Source organism: Caloenas nicobarica, chromosome 14 (assembly GCF_036013445.1).
Source record: "Caloenas nicobarica isolate bCalNic1 chromosome 14, bCalNic1.hap1, whole genome shotgun sequence".
NCBI classification, from domain to species: domain Eukaryota; kingdom Metazoa; phylum Chordata; class Aves; order Columbiformes; family Columbidae; genus Caloenas; species Caloenas nicobarica.
Genome location: NC_088258.1, coordinates 2,131,361 through 2,151,128, shown reverse-complemented (window position 1 = coordinate 2,151,128; position 19,768 = coordinate 2,131,361). Strand labels below are relative to the sequence as shown.

Below are 19,768 nucleotides of genomic sequence, written 5' to 3'. Positions count from 1 at the left end.
CCTTCTAGTTTTATTGAACAGCACCAATATGAAAACATTCCAAACATAAGGCATCTGCAAATAATTTGGGTTCTCCCTTATATAACCCAGGTCCACCTACAACTTTAAAGGTTGTTTTGTTTCTTATTTAATTCTGCAAGGATGTGCAAACCGCCTTTTCCATCATGACAGCTGCCTCCTGCCTCTGATCTGTGGGGGACAGAGGACCGCCGGGTGTACAGCGGTGCAGAGCATTCGGGAACTGGGACACATCGGTACCTGGAGCAGGGATGGGGACATTTCTGAGATGTCCCCCACCTGGTAGGGTCAGGGAGGGACGGGGAGGCTTTGAAGGGGTTTTGGAAAAGCAGAGAGGTTCCCAAGGTGCTGTCACATCTCATCCCTCCTTACCTTAGGCAGAGGCTGTTTCCAAAGGAGAACTGCAGGGGGGGAATATTCAAAGCACCTGAAGTGAGGAAGGGCACTGTAAGAGGACAAAATACACCTTTCCCCTCCTGATGTTCTCAGGACAATCAAAGCATTGCTTTTCATTGTCAGTCTTAGTAAAGGAATGATGCTGGAGTTTGCACTATGTAGGATACCCATGTCTTTTAACTTTTACGATTAATGGAAGGCAGTTGCAAAACAGAAAAAGAAAAAAGAAAAGAAAATTCCACAGCCCAAACCTGGTTTTAAATAAAACCACTAATATTTGTGTTTGTTTGTTTGGTTTTTTCCCAAGGGCTGGAAATGACCAAGCGTGCAATTCCAGCTAACAGTGGGCACTAAGATCAAACATCACCAAGTGTGCAGTTCCACCTAGGAAAGCAGCTCATGCACAAAAGCCAGAGTTGTGTTTTTTGGGGGTTTTTTTGTGTTTTTTTTCCTCCTCTTTTCTCCTGCCTAAAGAGATGCTGAAATCTCCCGAAGAAAAATTATTTCCATGTGATCCCAGCACTTTTTCTCTTGGCAAGAGCACTGGATGTGGTTTTTGGTCTGTGGTTTTTTGATACTCTTTTTTTTTTATTATTATTATTCACAAATTTTTTTGGTCTTCATCTCCACCATTGTGAGAGGCAACGTGCAACTCAACAGACTGGCTGCAAGTCCTATAGCAGGACAAAAGCACACAAACCCAGTACGAGTTGATGCAAGCAAAGAAACAAGAAAAAAACCCGCTTTTTGCAGACAACCTAGTTGCTGGGTTTCATAAGGAGCCGGCCTGACTTTCAGTGTTTCATTTGGACTCCAGCTAGGAAGCTGCAGCAGCCGCCGAGAACTGAAATACCTGAATGAACGGCAGCTTTCATATTATGCATCCTGCTAAGCAACAGCAAGGAAAGTAAAAGACGGGTTTCTGAGTCACAAGGTAAGTTAAATGGATCTGAATGAGTTGGGGGGAAAAAAAAAATATTCTTGCTATAGGGAACAAAGTGTTCCCACCCTGCAAAAGCAGGTTGCTTGGATGAGTCATGAGAAGAGGTGGTCTCTGCCTGCCGTACTTCATCTCAATTTTTCTGCTTCGCTGCAGCAGGCAAAGTAAGTGCAAGGCCAGGTTATTGCTGAGCTGGCTTTAATTTGTCCCTGCTAACACTTCTTGTTTCATTAACTGCTCTTAGCACCCCAGAATGATGCTTCCCTATAGTCTGGTTTTGCTCTCAGCTGCGGCTGAGTGGTGGGACGGGGACGGCGCCTGATCTGATGTAGGAAAAAGCCGTTTCCTGGCGTCCTCTGCAGACGTGGAAACTTTTATTTCTCCGGCCTCGCCGGGGAACTGCAGCCCTTTGAAAGTTGCCGGTCGCTCCTGAGCTGTGAGCAGGGGTTTGCAGCAGGGACGGGACAGTGCTGCTGCTGCCAGCACCTGCGTCCTGGCGCTGCCACCCGCCCAGCTGTGACAGCACCCGTGGGACCTGCTGCAGGGACACCCCTGCCTGCTTTATTTCAGCAGACGGACAGCTGAGCTCCCGGAGCGGCTGAGTCAGCGGTGACTTTCATGGGAAAGCTGCTTCTCTGCTGGGAAGGGCGAAGGAGCATTGGTGCCGTCCACTGCGTCAGGGCAATTTGCTCCGTCGGCGGAGCTGCCCGGGAATGACTTAACTGCAACGTGCCCTGTGCCGGGCTGAATCAGTGTCTGGGCTTGCTATGGAGATGGGATTGCTCGCAAGGAGCCGCCCAGCCCCGAGCAGGACCATTCCCAAGACAGTGCAGGCACGTTCCTGGCGCCAGAGGTGTAGACAAGGATGAGGAGATGGAGAGGGGGAAGAGTTGTTTGCTTAGGAACGAGCAAACAGCCTTTTGCTCCCTGTCTGCGCTGAGATAAGTGTGATAACAACCCCTGCCACAGACCAGGAAAGGTGGTACCATGCTAAGATGCTGGACCCCAGGTGCACAGGACCATTTCCATACAGGCACAACAACTCCTCCCATAGCATCTGCAGGAGACCATGTTAAATCCACACAGTCCCCCAGGTCTGAGCATCTGCAGGTGACAGGAAGGGACATGTGCTTGGGATCCTCATCCTTTCCCATGTCTGATGGGTGAAACTGCAGCTGCGGAGAGCACGTGGTGACCACAGGAGCTGCTGCTGCTCAGGGGCACGAACTGGTGGGCTGAAGGTTTTTCACAGCTCCTCCTGGGACAGAGGAATTAGGGCATTTCACCCCCACTGGGAGTAAGCACATGCTAAAAAAGCACCAGAAAATAAAAAAACCCAAACCAAATAATTAGAAATGGAGCTACAAACCCATTGACCAAGTGTTCATCCAGGTTGTTAGGAATATGGATCCTGGCTTTGCTCCATCCCCACCCCACTCACAACTCAAACCAACCCGCCTGTATCCAGCAGCGTTTCCCAACCTCTTCTGCTTCACCCCACCACGTTGCATAAACACTGCGGACGAGAGGGCGTTAACGCCGGTCATCTGCAAACCACTACAGACAGTGGAAAATTTTAAACCGCATTGCTTTTTGGGATCCAAATATTCTTGTCTGCGAGCCTTCAAGTCACTTCATGGCTGCAGACGGGCTCGGGATGCTCAGCTCGAGCATCTCCGCAGCATCGTGTGAGGGAGGAGCTGCCCCGCGCTCAGCTCTGGCTCCGCGGGCAGAGGAACCGCTGAGCTTTGCCTTGGAAAACGCACGAGCTCCTTCAGTGTTTTGGGTTTTTCTACAATAAGTTGCTCATGAAGAAATTTTAGATCCTCTCGGGGAAGAAAATTAAAAAGAAAAAAAAAAAAACACCGAACAAATCATTTCCAAGAGGAAGTCCAGCGTCCAGACGAACCCGGTCCTAACGATGCTTCGTTTCCTGCTGCCGGCGAGGCAAGGAGGTCTGCAGCAGTGAGGAGATTTGAAAGAAAACAAAAGGTAAAAAAGCAGACCCAGGATATTTTCCATCTCTGGGACGATGCCGACGTTCACGCCTGACGCATCCGTGTGTTTTCCATCTCTGTGGCGCAAAAAAAGGTTTTAGTCTTAACTGCCCTCTTGGGTTTTCAGTCCAGATTTGTCACTAATTTAAAATGGGCAGTGGCTGGTGTTGTCCTGTGAATTTAAAGCAAAGACAGTCATAGATTGCTTTTCCAAGTGAAGCCCTACGAATAACAGGAAGGAAAATGTCAGCAGAAATTTCAAGTACGACTCAGGGATCCAAGACCAATTTCTGCCTCGTGAACTCTCACTAAAGCAGCGTGTGGGCTCAGCACAGTTATTAGTGGGATTTATTCTCCAGCATCCCTGCAAGGTAAGGACTTACTGTACCCATGGAAAACAGGGGCCTGGGCTAGGTTAAGGTAGATTTATACCTTTGGCTTGACCTACACATCCCAACGGGGCTGCTGGCAGTGCTGATGGGCCAGTCGTGGCTTGGCCACGATCAGGGGTCAGGTTGGAAACTCCACGTTATTAACCACAGGGAAAACCTTTTGGTCCAGCTTCCAGGCTGACTTGCTTCGCCTTCTTGCTTTATTTCCTGTGTGTGCAGAGCAGGTAAGCAATTTTTTTGCAAATATTATAGGGATTTCTTATCATTTCTATTGCCCAGATGTGTTACTTTATATCAAAGTATTAAGATTCTTAGGTACACAGAATGATTAAAAAGCTTTGCATGAGCAAATGTGCCTTATACATAAGCTGTCTACCTTGAGCTATAAGATTAAACTCAATCATGAGCCAAAAAAAAAAAAAAAAAAAAAAAAAATCAATCAAGGTGCTCTCTCCAGCTCAACAGTGTCAAGAAAATATATTTAAATAAGAAGTTGCACACAAGAAGAAAGAATCACATCATTTAACTCCCTGAACTGGAACTAATGGTTTCTGCCCTTCTCTAGCAAAGGTTTGTGGCATCTCTAGAGCCCTGCATGGGAGGAATTTCGGGGTTTTTTTGCTGGTGTACACTGCGAATACCAGGTGTCACTGAAAAACCAGCACTTTTGATGCAGATTGTTCATAGCAAGTAAAAAATGTGGAAATAAAAAGCTTGATGGATTTTATATATATATATATATATATATATATGAAAGTCATTCATCTTAAGGAAAATAATGTTCTATAAAAATGCAAAGTAATTTCTTCACATTTATGAATCCTTTCCCTTCCGCCCATTGTGAATACTCCTCTTAATGAATGCTCTTTCTTCTTCATGAAGGTATTATGAGCAATTACATCATCCGGTTTTAATGTTCTGATAATGTAATCCCATGCCCTACACTTTATCCCCAGGTTATTGACTCCTAAATAGCTTTTAGTCCCATGGAGGATGTATTGGCCCTGATTCCCTGGGACTCTGAATGGACATGGGGTCTTCTTTAGACCAATATGGATATATAAAAACTTTAATTACTGCAGAGGAGACCCCAGAAACATCGTGCAGACACCAAATTCTCTCTGCGGTTCAAACTTTCTGTTCTGGTCACGTACAGGTTGGTTATTTATGACCTGCTGTCCATTTCGACTTACATTTCATTTCTGTTCCTGTTTGGCATCACAACGATGGCTTAAGAAGTGAATGAAAATTAAAAAGGACTTAATGAAAATAGAAGTCGGGCCCTGAACACTAATGTAAAAGGAGTATTAATCCTTCCTCAGACTTGTACCTAGAATGATGTATGACTATGAATAGAAAGATCGTTTCAAGTTGTGACAGATTTGATGAAAGAATTTTCGCCGCTGTCAGAAGGAAAGTTATCGCGTCGCTGCTACTAAGTATTCATTAGGTTTCCAAGGAGTTGTATTGCACCAAGTAATAAAAGGTGTGAATCAGAGTTCTTTTGGGGCAGGTAAGAACTAGAAAAAAGCATTTCCCAAGAATGCCAGTACCTTGCCCTAGACTGATACTTCTTTTTTTTTCCACATTTTCTCAACTGGTCCATTTCGTGCCCAGCGAAGCCTTTGTAAAGCTCCACGGCAAGAACCCCTCACTCTGCAGATGCAACCTGTGTGTTCACTGAGCTTTTTCTACAAGCCAGGACATTTAACAGCTACCTTTACCAACTATTCCAGCAATTAAAGCTGGTAGAAGAGCAACTGTAAAAGCTCTTCCCAGCCTGAGGTCACCAAGAGTCCATCCAACTAATTGGACTTTGGATAAGGTCCAAAAAGGCATCAATCCAAAATCTATCTTGTATGAAACACCACTGCAATCAGGAGAATGACATTAATTACAGATGGTATGAGGAGGCAGTTACGTCTCCCAGGCTCCAATCCCTCCCTAGGAAAGAGGGCGATGGGGAGGTGGAGAAAACTCACCTCCTGTGCACCCCCTGAAACATTTTCTCTCTGTTCATTTTACCCAGGATTCAGGGCCTTTGGAGCTTGCCGGTAGCAGATGAAAATGTAATAGATGATCTCAAAAACTAGTGTTTGTGCAGAGCAAATCCCAGTTCGGTCCATTTGTTGCAGCTATTTGGCTTTCCATTCTGCACACTGGAAAATAAAAATGGAAAGTGTACACAGAAATTCTGCTAGGAACAGCACGTGGGTATGGTCAAAGCCACAAAGTGCTTGGCCAGGTCACCTTGGAAAGAGGCTAAGAGAGACTATTCTCAAGAGACAAATGCTTTTGATTTCTTTTAATTTCATTTCCGTATTTCCATTCAGGTTTTTCCTAAAAAAAAACCAAAATCAAACCTCAACCAACCAAACCCCACAACCACAAATGGGTTTAGGCTCTATATTTAAATAAAGTTTCATTTTCTGCATCTGATTTTGAACCTTTCAGAATGGCAATGCAAGAAACAGCAACCAACAGGGCAACACTTCAAGACTTTTACCTTTTGCAAGGGCTGTTCCAAGAGCAGCCACAGGCAGCAAGTGTGCCTTGAGCAGAGTTTGCTACAACAGCTTCAAACATCTCAGCTTCAGCTTCCGATCTCAGCAGGTTTTGGTGTGTGTGGGTTTTTCTGTTGTTGTTGTTTTGTTTTTAACATGGTGCCTCTTGTCAGATATTTCACCTGTAAGTAATGAGAGGCAGGGATTGCCTTTTCTGCTGCTTGTGAACAGTACACACCGGGACACCCTTCCTACCCGGAGTCTCCTGGTGCCACTACAAGATAAGCTAATAATTAATCAGAAGAAACGCACCTTGCGGGAACATTAACAGCTGGCCCATCACCATCAAAAGCTCTGATTTGAATCACTGTGTTAATAATTTCTGTTCTTTGCTGGGTCCAGCTGGCTCTGCCGAAGATGAGCGCCGTGTTTCTCCTGCTCCTGGTGTCCACTGCGAACGTCGGCGCGGTGCTGGAGGAGGGTCAGCCGAGACGGGAACCGCGTCGCCTCTCATGTGTGCGATGCTGTGGACCTTCAGAGCAGCCCGTCTCCATCGTCTCCTCACGATACACAAGGATGAGCAGCGACCCTGCCTATTCGGTACCCAAAGTCCAGCCCACTATAGATATCACCATCCTCAAAGGTGGGTAAAGCTGACTACCATGATATCATCCTTTATCTTGCTTGCTCACCCTCATTCTGCAAGCTCTGCTCTTTCTTACACCAAAAACTCATCCACTTTGTTTACCCCAAAGAAGGTCAAGGGGTGACATGGCACAAGCTGTAAATATGTTGGCAAAAGGCTCTAGTCCATCAAAAACCAGAATCACTGGAAGCTCAGGTTAGATCACACTAAAAGTCAGATACAAATGTTATCACAGAATGACTAAATGATAGAGTTAGGTACAAGGAGAGATGCCACTCACTTTTTCCATTGTGCATTTTTTGTCTCGGTGAGGCAGGAAAACAAAAATGAAGCATATAATAGAGGAGATAAGCCAAGAAGTCCTGTGGGGGGGGTGCACAAACCCAACCACTCCTCCCAGGCCCAAATCAGACCTCAGCAAAATCAGTAACTTTTCTTGCTCAAACCTCTGCACGAAGGAGCTGGGTTCGTGAATACTGGATTCATGCAATCAGTCCGGAGTTCTACTATTGGACATGGAACTTTGGCACCACAAGCTCATCGGGGCCAGGGTTTCACCCGGCATTTTGTCCTGAGAATTCGGAAGGTGCTTCCAGACATCTGTGCTGGGAAAACAGTGTTTTAGCAGCTGCTTTAGCGGTTATCTCCAGCAGGATGTGTCTGCAGCTTGGGCTTCACGCGCTTGTGTTTGACAAGGTTTTCCTTTATGCTCGCAGGTGAGAAGGGTGAAATGGGTCAGAAAGGGAACCCTGGAGCAGTTGGGAAGGAAGGAGAAAGAGGCCTACGCGGCTTTAATGGACGGAAAGGACAGAAAGGCCAGCCCGGCCCGCAAGGCCATTCCTGCAAGCAGCTCTACGCTGCTTTCTCGGTGGGTCGGAGAAAACCCCTTCACAGCTCAGACTACTTCCAGCACGTCACTTTTGACACCGAGTTCGTGAACCTCTACAAGCACTTCAACATGTTCTCGGGGAAGTTCTTCTGCTATGTGGCGGGAATCTACTACTTCAGCCTCAATGTCCACACCTGGAACTTCAAGGAGACCTACCTGCACTTGATGAAGAACGAGAAAGAGGTGGCCATCCTCTACGCCCAGCCCAGCGATCGGAGCATCATGCAGAGCCAGAGCCTGATGCTGGACCTGCAGGAAGGAGAGGAGGTCTGGGTGAGGATGTTCAAGCGGGAGCGAGAAAACGCCATCTATAGTGAGGAGTCTGATGTTTACATCATCTTCAATGGCCATTTAATCAAGCCAGCCGTAGAGTAGCCATTCACCAGCTTTAGGCTCAAAGCTTTGGTAGATACATTAGAAATGCTTATGTCTAGTTCCACGTGGAAGGATTGCTGGCTTTCAGGCCTGCCGACAGGGTTGTCTGTCCATGCCAAGGACACCTGTGTGAACAGAGGTGACCGTTTCAAGGTGATGCAAACTACACAAGTACTGAGAAGGCTTCAGCCCTTATGGGCCCTGGAGAAGACATGTGCAGAAGACCTCAGTTCTGCAGCCCTAGTTACATCCCTGAAGAATTTACCAAGTTGGTAGCAAAAAATTGAACCTCTTTGCTCTGCTTTAGAGAAGATATTTTAATTACATCTAAGGGTCATCTTCAGATACCATTTATGGGTGCTAGTTAAGGAATGTCATTGCTCCTACAACAATACTGGGGGATCTTTGCAGTGTGCTAATTGCTAATAAGAGCCCACATTTGCCAGCACCTGCAACAGGTCTGCTCCACTCAGGTGGGCAAGAATGCACCAGCGTTAAGAACAACATTTTGCACAGTACATTTAACCTAAATTACATTTTTGTTCCATTTCATGTGATATTGCATTCTGAAAGCATAATCCTAGAATTAGATAAATAACAGCATATCGATCTGGCAAAGCTTTTTCAGAGGCACATAGTTTTAAGTACAGTTGCAACCATGTGCTATAACTTTGCTGGACTTCTGTACTGCTGGCAGTACTTCTCTCACAAGAACATCCAGCACGGCTGGGAACACGTGTATTTCCCATTTTAAGGAAAATGGTGGGCCCTGCCTTAAGATCGCTCATTTTTTGGAAAGTTGAGAAGAAACCAGAAAGAAAAAAGGTGCTTCGCTGCAAAGAAAAGAGGTGCTTTACTACAAGCAGTGATATTTTAGGGGATTCAGTTTTTCCTAAAAAATTATTGGCGTAACAGTGGAAAGGTACATGCAGCAGCTAGAAACATCGTTTTCTCCAGCTCCTCCTTGCCCATTCCCCCAGTCTCCCGTTTGCATCCCGAGCCATTTGTATGAAGGATACCCGAAAAGTTCTTGCTAGGCAAACTGCTTCACTGCTGTATCTCGCCTACCCCCAGCTGTTTGGAAAAGTAGCTGAAATAAAGATATTGCTTTGAGTACACTTGCTTTGAGTACCCTGGTTTTGTTTATCTTATCTCCATACGTGTTTTCACGGTACAGGGCTAAAAGCACCGGACTGAACATCCAGACCTACAGAAATGTCTCAGATGGCAATTTTAGTTACTCAAACACCAAAGGACTCCAGAAACTAGACCGTGACCTTCAACTCCTCCCTTGCAGGCCAGTAAACAGTCAGCATCAAGTATCAGGATGGGGAGACAGAGTAGTTAATGACCCCTTGCTGTAAAATAAATAGCAAATCTTTGAGATCTCACAATCTTCATGAAGCTTAGAACTTGTAAGTAAGTAATGCATGATGAAAGTGGGTCTCACACACCTTGAAACATCACGTTTGCTCCTGCTGCCAGCCTGCAACCTTGAAAAGGCAAAGTGGGAAATTCACTTAGCTCTAAAAAACACTCCCAAAGGCATTTTATGCAGATCCTGCACTGAGCTGCTACCAGCTCTCCCAGCTGCTTAGGTCAGGCCATTGCACAGCATTTCCTTCCCACCCTCCTTCTAAAAAAGCTTCCTAATCAGCTCTTTCCATTAGGGTGATGGTAAAAGCCCTAATGGCTGCATTGCTTATTTGCAGCACACGCCACTTAGTGCCGAGGGCACTGCCGGGAGATGCCAGCGCTGAGCAAACACAGGCATGAGCAAAAACCTTTCCGCTGCGCCGGACCCAGTGAAGGCGTTTGCGTGCCGTTTTTCCCAGCCATGTACCGTATTTGAGAGCTCAAAATATTTTTTCCCCCCTTTATTCCCCATCCAGACTTAGATTTTGCAGCTGCAGCATCTCAAACTCCAGCTGCAGGGTACCACTGGCAGAGGAGCACACAGGATGCCTGTGGTCGAACGGGGATTATTCACTGAGACAGATGCGGTTGCGGGGCTGTCTAACATTCCTCACATATTGAGCAGTTTTGGCTCACCCCTGTCTGCAATTTGCTGCATTGACTGTAATTTAAAAGGAAAAAAAAAAAGGTCCAGCCATCTTAAAATGCCATGCCCAGCTGGAGTTCTTGACAGTGCTTAATTCAGCACTGGAAAAAACACACCCCGAACACGTTTATATTCAACCCGCACTGATTTTGGATGTTTCTTTCTACTAGGAAGCAAGCAAAAATCCATCCATCTATATCACTATATATGCATATCTCCATAACACCGAGACGCATGGTTAGAGAAAGTCTGATTATTGAAGCAATAGGAAACACTCAAAATGCTCATGACTGATACGCCAGTGGCATAAGCAGGTAAATCATTAAAGCCACATTGGTTTCAGGTGCATAATAACCTTTCAAATAAAAAAATATTATTGTGTTGCCCACATTATTCAAATTAGTCATTTATAGCAAAGAACTAGAAGTCTTGACCTTCCAAGTTCTTTGGGGAAAAACACTGAAATATCTAAAAAGCTTAATATACAAAGACATTCGTGCTGCCACCTTTTGAATCATCCACCAGTTTTTTCCACCTTCAAGGGCTTGGACAAGCATCCCTCTTCAGAGAAGTTTTATGAGCCAAATCCAAAGCACAAATATTTGAGATCTGCTCATCAACAAATAGCTTGGCAGGGCCTCTCTTATAGGAACAGGATTTAAATCCCTTTAAATCTTGGAGAACAAAAACTTTGAAAAAAGCTTTTAAAGTCCTCTTTTGAAGAGAAGAAAGTGAGGGGTTTAAGTGCTGAAATCTAAATGAAAAAAAGTCATGTGTATTTACTTTTCCAATTATTTCCTTAAATTGGTACTTAGTATTTTATGCTTTGAAATAAGTCATCAGGGATCTGTCGGAATACTTTTTCCAAATCCTTCAGTGAACAGTATTACACAGAAATGAAAGAACTGCCTCAGCTGCCATAAATCCCAGTACATTTCATTAAGAAACATTAGCTCTTCTGTAGGTCTCACCCCAGGATCCTTGTGGAAGATAAAACCCCCATGGTACAAGACACCAATAAATCAATTTGCCAAAATAACCTCACCTGTCCTTGGGGCAGGGCCAGAAATAGGGGAAGCAGAGGGGCCTGTTGAGAGTGTATACAAGGAGCTATGCAGAAAAAGCTGTGAATGGAGAACTGGAGCCTTCTATAGCAACAAGAAGATTAAGAAAAACAGCAGGTGAGAAGCATCTACCCTCCAAAAAATCTCTTGGTTGGCTTGAGAAGATTAAAACAGACTTGAAGATGACATACATTTTACTTTCTGACTGCTAATCTTTATGAGATTTACACTTACCAGCCCAAACTTTGGCAACAGGAGGAGATAAACTCATCTAAGGGACTTTCCTTCATCTCTGGCATCAGAGCCCCACAGGAGCATCTCAGAGATAAAGTGCTGGGACAGCATCCATCCTTGTAGAGAAGGGTGATGGATGGAAGAGAGCAAGCAAATGGCCTGCCCGTATCCAGTGGGGACAGGGCAAGACTTATGTTCAATATTAGGAAAAAACACTTCACGTAGAAGGAGACTCAGACTCCGCAAGTGGCTGCAGCACGAAACACAAGAGTTCCCCATCCCAGGAAGCTTTCAAAAGCATCTGAGGTTCTGCTGGAAATGATACGGGCAGCTCTGGCTTCGAGCAGAGGAATTAAGCACATCACTGCACGGGGCCCCTTCAACCTTCTTTTCCTGGAGATTTAAGTTTCAGCCTTTTTTTTCTTCTTCTTTTTTTTTTCCTTTTTTTCCTTTTTCTTTTTTTCCTTTTTTTCTTTTTTCTTTTTTTTTTCTTTTTTTTCTTTTTTTCCTTTTTTTTTCTTTTTTTCCTTTTTTTTTTCCTTTTTTTTTTTTTCTTTTTCTTTTTTTTTTCTTTTTTTTTCTGGAGGAAAGCCTGGAAAAAACCCACAACTAACAGCTCCTGCTAGAAATCCCCATAAGAAGTGGCTGAGCCAGGCCTGCTTTTGTGTTGTTTTACATATGCTTTGGCTGCGATTTCCAACAGCACCAACTCACACACGAGAAATCCTGCAGCACCGCTCAGTAATTACCGGGGATCTCTCTGCCCCGTTGAATCCTGTGCTTAAGTCTGTCTTATGACTGCCAAATGTACTCCTTCACTCCCCTTCCTTACATGATTGCCCTAAATGAAGCATTGCATGATGACTTGTAAGATTTCTGCAGAGCTCTTACTTAACTACTTAATTGCTCTCTATCATTTTTTTCCTCTCGTTCTCCTGCTCTTACCTCTGCAAGTCTAAGACAGGAAAAAGTTCTTGCACTTGCAGACTTAACCTAAAAACACCACATCTCTGAGTTCAAACACAAAAGCATCTGACCCTTTTTCCCCTCTAGAAGCTTAAAAATAGTACAGACTTTCCTTCCCCTTCCTTCCCCTCCCCTTTTCTGTTCCTGAGGCTGAATTTAGGAGGATGCTTGAACTCCTCTTTAGATGGAGAAGCAGTAAATTACTTGGAGCCCACCTGAGTCTGCCTTAACAAGCTGGGGGGGCGTATAGGGCAGCACTAAGGACTCTGGTGCCTTTTGGGTTTGCTGAGGGATGTGAGTTTGAATGAGTGAGGTGCTGGGGAAAATTATAGATGAAAGTTTCCTCTAGTGTTTAATAGGGAATTAGAGGAGACACTACTTTCTCTCACAGTACTCCACATGTATTTTTGTTTTCTCTGTTTCTATTGCCTGTGCTGAGTGTGAGGGTGTTGTAACAAGGACAATTCTTGGGTCCCATTGCTGGTTTCTGCAGCTTCTTCACTGACATAGCAGAAGACCTTGCTCCTAAAGAATTTACTGCCTTTTTGTGCAGTCTTTAAATTATGCTGTAACTACTGAGAAATAATCTCTTGAAAGAGGTGTTAAAGGGCTTATAATCCTGGCTGTGACAAAGCAGCAGTGTTCAGGTTAATAGCTCTTCCAGCGTTATTAGAGCTCATTATACCTGGCAGAGCTGGTGTCTGGGCTGGTGCTCAGTGCTTTGGATGCCAAATGGCATCAAGGAAACTGAAAACACTGTGTGGTCCCTGTTTTTTCTTCTAATTATTCTGTTCCTGCTCAAACCCTGCAGTTCTGTACTGTCAGCCTCGTCTGAGTTGATTAAACTTCTGAATTAGTTCAGTGACTCTTTTGGTGAGATGCATAGCAAAAAGTCATTTCCTTTGAGAACCCTTCTTCTAGCACTTTCTGGTTCTCAATAAACAGAGCAGAAGGGGAAGATTAGGTCTTCATCTTGCTGTAGGTTTGGCAGTGAATCTGAGGCACAGTTAATTGCCTTGCTTGCAGCCCTGTGATGGCGATGAGTGGTCAGAGCCAAGTGAGAAGAGGACCTGGGAGGACTGACTCCAGCTCCTAAGCACAATCTGGCTCCTGCGCTCCCTCCTGCTCACCATGTGCTATCCCACAGATAGGTTGTGCTCATCCTGCTGCTCCCTGCTTTACAGCATCTCACTGAGCTGGGCTTAGGGTTGCTAAGCCTGAAATCTTGCTCTGTGCTCAGTCTTTCAGCTGTGCTCTTCAAAGGCAGCCCCGTTCCTTGATTTCATTCCAGCCTGCAGCAATAAGCCATCCCTTAGTCACTGCTGTAATCACAGTTCTCTTCTGGCTGATCATAAGCTTAATAAGGGCCATGAGTTTGCGTGAGCCAGGCTTTTCTCTGTTTAGGCACTAAGTGGTTTGCTTTGTGGATGTGCTGGACACTTTTGGAAGCCTGATTACCCTCCTCATCCCTTTTGAAACCTCTCTTCGGGTAACTAGGTCTTAAAAGCAGTGGTCATATGAAAACTAAAACCTGAAAAATTCTTCCTGGGCATATTTGGGGATGTGAGGACGTCCGCGGGCTGGGGGTGAGCTGCAGGTGTGCGGCACCTCTGACACTTGGTGCTTAAATATCAGCTGCTCAGTGGATTAACTATTATAATATTACAAACACATATAACCAGGCAGTACCTGGCTGCATCCTGCTCTGCTTGCGGTGCTCACCTGCCTCTATCACAGAGATGCTACAATCTGTCACACGGGGTGTATCCAACAAATCCTCCGTTCCCTTCTTCTTGCAGCCTTTTTTTTTAGGTAAAGAGGCTGTTTCTGGTGAGGTTTCATGCCTCCTCCCTTTCTGAAAGGATTTTTCTCTGTCGGTCAGGGTAAGCACAAAAGGAACCTCTGCCTTCAGCAAACTGCTTTCTTCCTTTCAATAAGGAAACTTTAATTTTACAACAGGAACAGGCAGATAACATCAGCGCAGATAAGGAAACCAGGCAACAAATAAAGCTAATGGGTTGCGTTTGGATGAGTTGAATGGAACCTAATGATTCTAGTAAGACCCTATTCACTAACAAAGATTGAAAGTAGCAGATAAAATGCAGCAGATAGAATAGGAAAGTGTAAAAACAAATAGAAACCACTTACAAGCCAGGGAGCAATACGGAGCTAAAAGGCTGGAGACTTTGGCCTGCGCATGGTGTGGCCACATCACCTGCCTCCCCACCCCGGAGTCTGCTCGGATGGGAGCCTGGGAATGCTATTTCCCAAAGCACTGGGCTGTGTCTGCGGACAGAGCAGCAAGAGGTGCCCCAGGACAGCCTGGGGAGTCCCCCGGTTCTCCTCGCCATGAGTTTCTCAGGGAGAGCCCTGGGGATGCCTCTTTCTCCTCCTGCACCCTCATTTTCCATGGTGGTTTTAGCTTTGAGGACAAAGGTCCAAGCAGCAGTACCTGGAAACTGCAAACCTGTGCGCGCTCTCTTCCAATTCATGCTGCCTGGCTCCTCGGCACCTTTTCTTTGCCTAATTTTGTGATATTTTATATGCTTTCTGCCTAAGCAAGTGTTCAGAAGTCCCCCGGTGAAGGAGTACACACACTGTGTGACTCTGATGGGGCAGACTTACTTTCTTGTGGGGAGACCTCAGAGCTTCTCGTGTCCTCACGGTGCTGGATTTGGCCACAGCAGAAATGCGGGCAGAGTTTTATCCCCTCTGCCAGCACTGGCTGCAGCTCAGGGACGGGCAAACAGGGAGGATGAGCCGGTGGAGCGGGGGCTGCGGTGATGGGGGCTTTGCTTCCCCTCTCCCAAATCAGGGGAAGTTTTCTTGACAGCAGCTGCTCTTCATGCTCCAGCCAAAAGCTGCTGCAGAGGATCTGGGCACCCCAGCAATTGCTGCCATCCATTGGGCATGACAACCTAATGCTATTTGCAACTCCTTTCTTCCAGGGAAAATTGCATTAAAGCCAACTCACACGGAAATTGCTTCCTTCCTCGGTCGTGGAGGGAGCAGACACCTTTTTGCTGGCTCGGGGTCCTGAATGCTGCAGTGTGAGCAAGGGGCAGATCTCCTGCCTCTGTCCCTGAAAGGCCATTGAAAGAGCAAAACTTCTTTTGCAGGAAACAGGGGAATTGCCACTGGGTTTGGGGTTTTTTTGCTAATGCAAAATGGTAGCACTGCATGGCTACCTGTGGGAATTGTATCGCCCTGTTCCCAGGCAAGGAAGAGTGCAAACCAATTACTCAACGAGGTCGTTCTTCCCTCTGTTTCTCTGTCTGTGCTTTCCATTGCTTTTCCAGGCAGAATTCTGACTCTCCTGTTGATTAAAAAGGCACCTGTGCAGCGAAGTGTAAATCACACGTTGCTGTGTTGATCTGGGATGGCAGGTCCAGACAAGTATTAGTGTCCAGGGAATTAAACAGTGTCTGCCTGGTTTTGGAGGGTCTGCCACTCTTATTTGCAGTGCCTGGATCTCATTGCTAAGAATTTTTCTGAAGCGCCCTGGGCAGGAGTCCCCATCGCTTTTCCCTTCAGTCCTGGGTAAAATCAAGCAGGGAAAAGCTCAGAAAGTTCTCTGGAGGGACGGGAAATACAAAGACTTTCAGACCTCAGTAAAAACCTTTTAAAAACACACAACTGTGAATAAACAGAGGTTCTGGCCCTGAAACCTGCTGCTCCCTGTAGGAAATGCTCCCTCAGAGCACGCACTGATGGCAGCTGTTCCCCAGGGTGGAGAAAGGGGCTGACAGCAGCATAACACCGCTGCGGTGATGCTCCATCTGTGCCAGGCTTGTTGTTTGCTGGTTTAAGATCCAACGAAATACAAAACGAACCGCTGGAATAGGTGATGTGGATGCCAGCTCCTCCTCGCTTTCTCCTGACGTGCTTTCTGTGCCTGTTTGGCAGCAGTGCTGTGTATTTTAGCTTTATTATACATTGCAGAGAGAGAGTGAGCCTTGCTGCTCTCCGGGGAATGGAAGTACGGGGTTGGGAGGAGAGTGTAATACAGGAAACATGAAAAAACGTACCAGGCACATTTAATTTGGGATGCTACAACCACCATGTTGAGTCGCAGAGATTCCCTGCACAACTGTAGCTCTAACAGTGGACAGGACTTCAGTTACTCTCTGCCATGAGATAGAAATAGACCTGAGCAGCCAATATATTAAATTATCTCATTAAGACAGCAAAGAGCTTAGTGCTCTGAAGACACAAAGTGAAAGTGGATGAGGGCTAAGAAAGGGTATTGGCACATTCAGGTTTTTGGCAAGGGCTCCTCCCCAGCCCTGCTCCCATTCGTGAGGGCTGGGGCTGGTTACACAGCTCAGATATTTGGAGAAGTTGTGACTCAACCTCATATAACCTCCAATCATTCCCCTAGCTATACCTCTGAGACCAGAATGTAGTAAAACCAAGCAGACAGTGGGAACCTGGCCTGAATTTAATAGTTTCATGGATCCTGGATCGTGCAGCCAGCAGTGCCTGTGTTGATCAGACCTGGCCTGTTATTGGAGATGATTTAAGTTATTAGGTCCTGGGGATTTCAGATATTTAATGACAGGTCTCCTAACGGTTTGCACATTAGCAAATGTTTGATCATCGGTGTCTCTGATGCGGCTGTATTTTGTGCTCAGTATCTCCCAGTGCTGAGGTGTTTCACCTTGGATAGTGGTGAAGTGGAGCAAATAGCATATATTTGGTATATTAACCTCATCTGATTGAGTCTCTCTGCTCACTAAGAATAACAGTTACAATTTATCAGCCATAAAACTGCTAACCGCGTTTGCTGAATTACTGACAGTGTCATTCGTTAGGGGCTCTGGAGAGGAAAGCAGTGGGTGCTCGGAGCTGACAGATGCCACGTACTGTGTCAAATTGAGAAGCTCCTTCCCTACTGAGGCTCTGGGCAAAGCAGTTTGCTCAGTTCACATGCCCTGCAACACTCTTCTGCCCATGCAAACACATTTAACCTCTCCCCACCCATTGCTTTCATTGAGAGCTGGACAGCTGAAAGTCAACCTGCAGCATCTCAGGACAACTCTGTGATGGGCAGGATTAATAATAACTAGGTGATCTGTCCCCAAACTCAGCAGCAGCAGCACAGCCGTCCCTCCTGATTTGCTGTGACTTGTTGGCCCTTGACTGTCCCTCTTGTGTGAAGCTGAAAAAGCCGCGATGGTGCCGGTGGCTGAACCTGCAGGGATGCAACAGCCTCTGAATTTCTGCCCTGACTCATGGCCTGTCCCTTTGCTAAACTAGTGAATAGGAAAATACTGAAAGCTTTCATCATTAGGTGGCACTTGTCAGAGGTAGAGTGGCTTTGCAAGTCAAGTATTAGGTCTTTAAAATGCAAAAAGAGCCATGGCACTCAATATAAAATCCCCCAAATGCTTTTAGTTTCACACTCAGCAATACCCTCTGGCACTAGATAAAGTACTGTTCCAAAATGATTTATGAGTTAATAGGATCCTGCTATTATTGACGTTAATTGCAGAATTCGTCTCTGCCTGGGATCTAGTTTGGATTTGTGGGAATTGTCCTGCAACCTCCTCCCCAGCTGCTGCGCTGCAGCCTCAGCCGCTTGCTGAGCAGAAGGAATGTGTTTGTGTGCTTGCATTTGTAACCGAATTAAACACAGCACCACTTCTTGTGCAAAGTGGCTTGTACACAGTCAGTCTTCATGCAAAATACTACTTGAAAAAGGCCCTTGGAGATTTTCAGGTGTGATAGCACCTCACGAGCCACGAAGCAAAGTGGGACTTTCCCAGCCTGATGCTGCGGGAAGAGTTTCTTTCAGGCTTCTTGAACTTGCTGTGATTGTTACTCACAGGAAATTACATTTGCTAAATTGCCACAAATTTCTGCTTTCATTTCCCTCTGAAATTCAGTTTGACTGGAAAAGTATCAATGAAAGCCTGTGTATGCAAGTTCTCATTATGCTCCTCACCTTGATACCAACGAGAACTTAGCAACAGCGATGAGTTTGGTTCTTTGTTAAGGCTCAGACCTGTGATCCAGCCAAACGGGACAAAATATCCCGGCTAAAATGTTGTATTTGACACAAAACAGGCTACACAGATTTATTGGTGAAGATACAGAAAAACAGTGTTCAAACTGAAACATTCTCAGTATAATTCATGCCCCCCCCACTTCAGCTAAGCCCAGCTGACCACAGAGCAGGTTATCGCCAATGCTCAGGTGAGAAGCGCAGGTGCGTGCCGAGCTGTCCCGACCTGGGATAGCTGCTGTGACATCAATAAATCAGTTCAGAGCAATTCGTAACTAAATTTTTCAGAATCTGCATATTTTTTTTTTTCCCCACATTAAAAATAAAAAAGGTAGTACCTGCCGAGAGGTGTCCAGAGTGCATTGGAGAGTTAGCAGCGTGTGATCAAAAATCTTGAGAATATTGTATTTTTTTCATCTTGACGTGCAGGCTATGCTGTGCTTTGAAATTTTTCAGCATTTTCACTAGATGATGAGGATCAGCCTCTGCTTTCAAGTTGCACCTTTTAAGGGCTGGGGAAGGATGGCTGGAAAAGGGGAAAAAATGAAGAGAAACAGCTTAATCTATGGGCTTTTCACGCAATTCCATTTTCCACATTTTTGTGTGTGTATGTGTGTGCTCTCTGGAAATTGCAAATGCTTGTTGCTGAGTGCGTCTCCGACAATGCTGGTTCCTTCTCACTGAACAACGGGGGGTTGTTTTAATATCCTATTGGGAAATTTCTCAAAGGATTCGCGAGGGGTGAAATCCACCCCCAGCACCAGGTCTGTCCCCGTGAGACATCACTGGTTCACAGACTTGGCTCTGGCCTCTTGCACTGCAATGAATTTCACTAAACAAACTGCCTGAAGTGGTTTGAGACTAAATCCACGCTGGTTTTAGCTGCTCTCTCTCATGCTGGCTACCGGCATTGCAGAACCTGGTCAAGGAGCCCAGGCTGGGAGGCAGGTTGATTTTTACCCTGCCAACGAAACATTGCAGGAGCGCAGAAACTCCCTATTCACATTGCTTGGCTTGGTCTGTACATTCCAGCTCAGCTCCACATTTATATCATGACTACATCAGGTCACAAATATGATGCAATTGCATTTCCCCCACATAAAATTTTGCAGGTGTTGGAGTAATCCAAATACAATTTGTTGACATGAATTTATTTGATGTAAATGACATTTTTCTGTGCTTATTTCTGTCCGGAGTAGCCAGGCACATGCACGCCATAAAATAAAATATTTGCAAGGCTGAGATGTGGGCCTGTCAGACCTGTCTATCGCCTGGCAT

At 45.6% G+C, this 19,768-nt stretch overlaps 1 protein-coding gene across 1 annotated transcript; it reads left to right on the top strand.

Annotated features, from left to right (window-relative positions):
• Positions 1-1,245: 1,245 nt before the first annotated feature.
• Positions 1,246-8,752, top strand: C1QTNF8 (C1q and TNF related 8). The gene is made up of 3 exons (XM_065644919.1): positions 1,246-1,348; positions 6,650-6,890; positions 7,610-8,752. The coding sequence occupies exons 2-3, from the start codon at positions 6,665-6,667 to the stop codon at positions 8,155-8,157; spliced, it is 774 nt and encodes a 257-aa protein (XP_065500991.1). The 5' UTR covers positions 1,246-1,348; positions 6,650-6,664; the 3' UTR covers positions 8,158-8,752.
• Positions 8,753-19,768: the final 11,016 nt, after the last annotated feature.

What these genes read in the sequence shown, in the direction of transcription:
- C1QTNF8 (XM_065644919.1), top strand. Translation starts at nt 6,665, where the DNA reads ATGAGCGCCGTGTTTCTCCTGCTCCTGGTGTCCACTGCGAACGTCGGC. An exon ending in AGATATCACCATCCTCAAAG is followed by an intron (nt 6,891 to 7,609) that starts GTGGGTAAAGCT and finishes TTATGCTCGCAG; the next exon opens with GTGAGAAGGGTGAAATGGGT.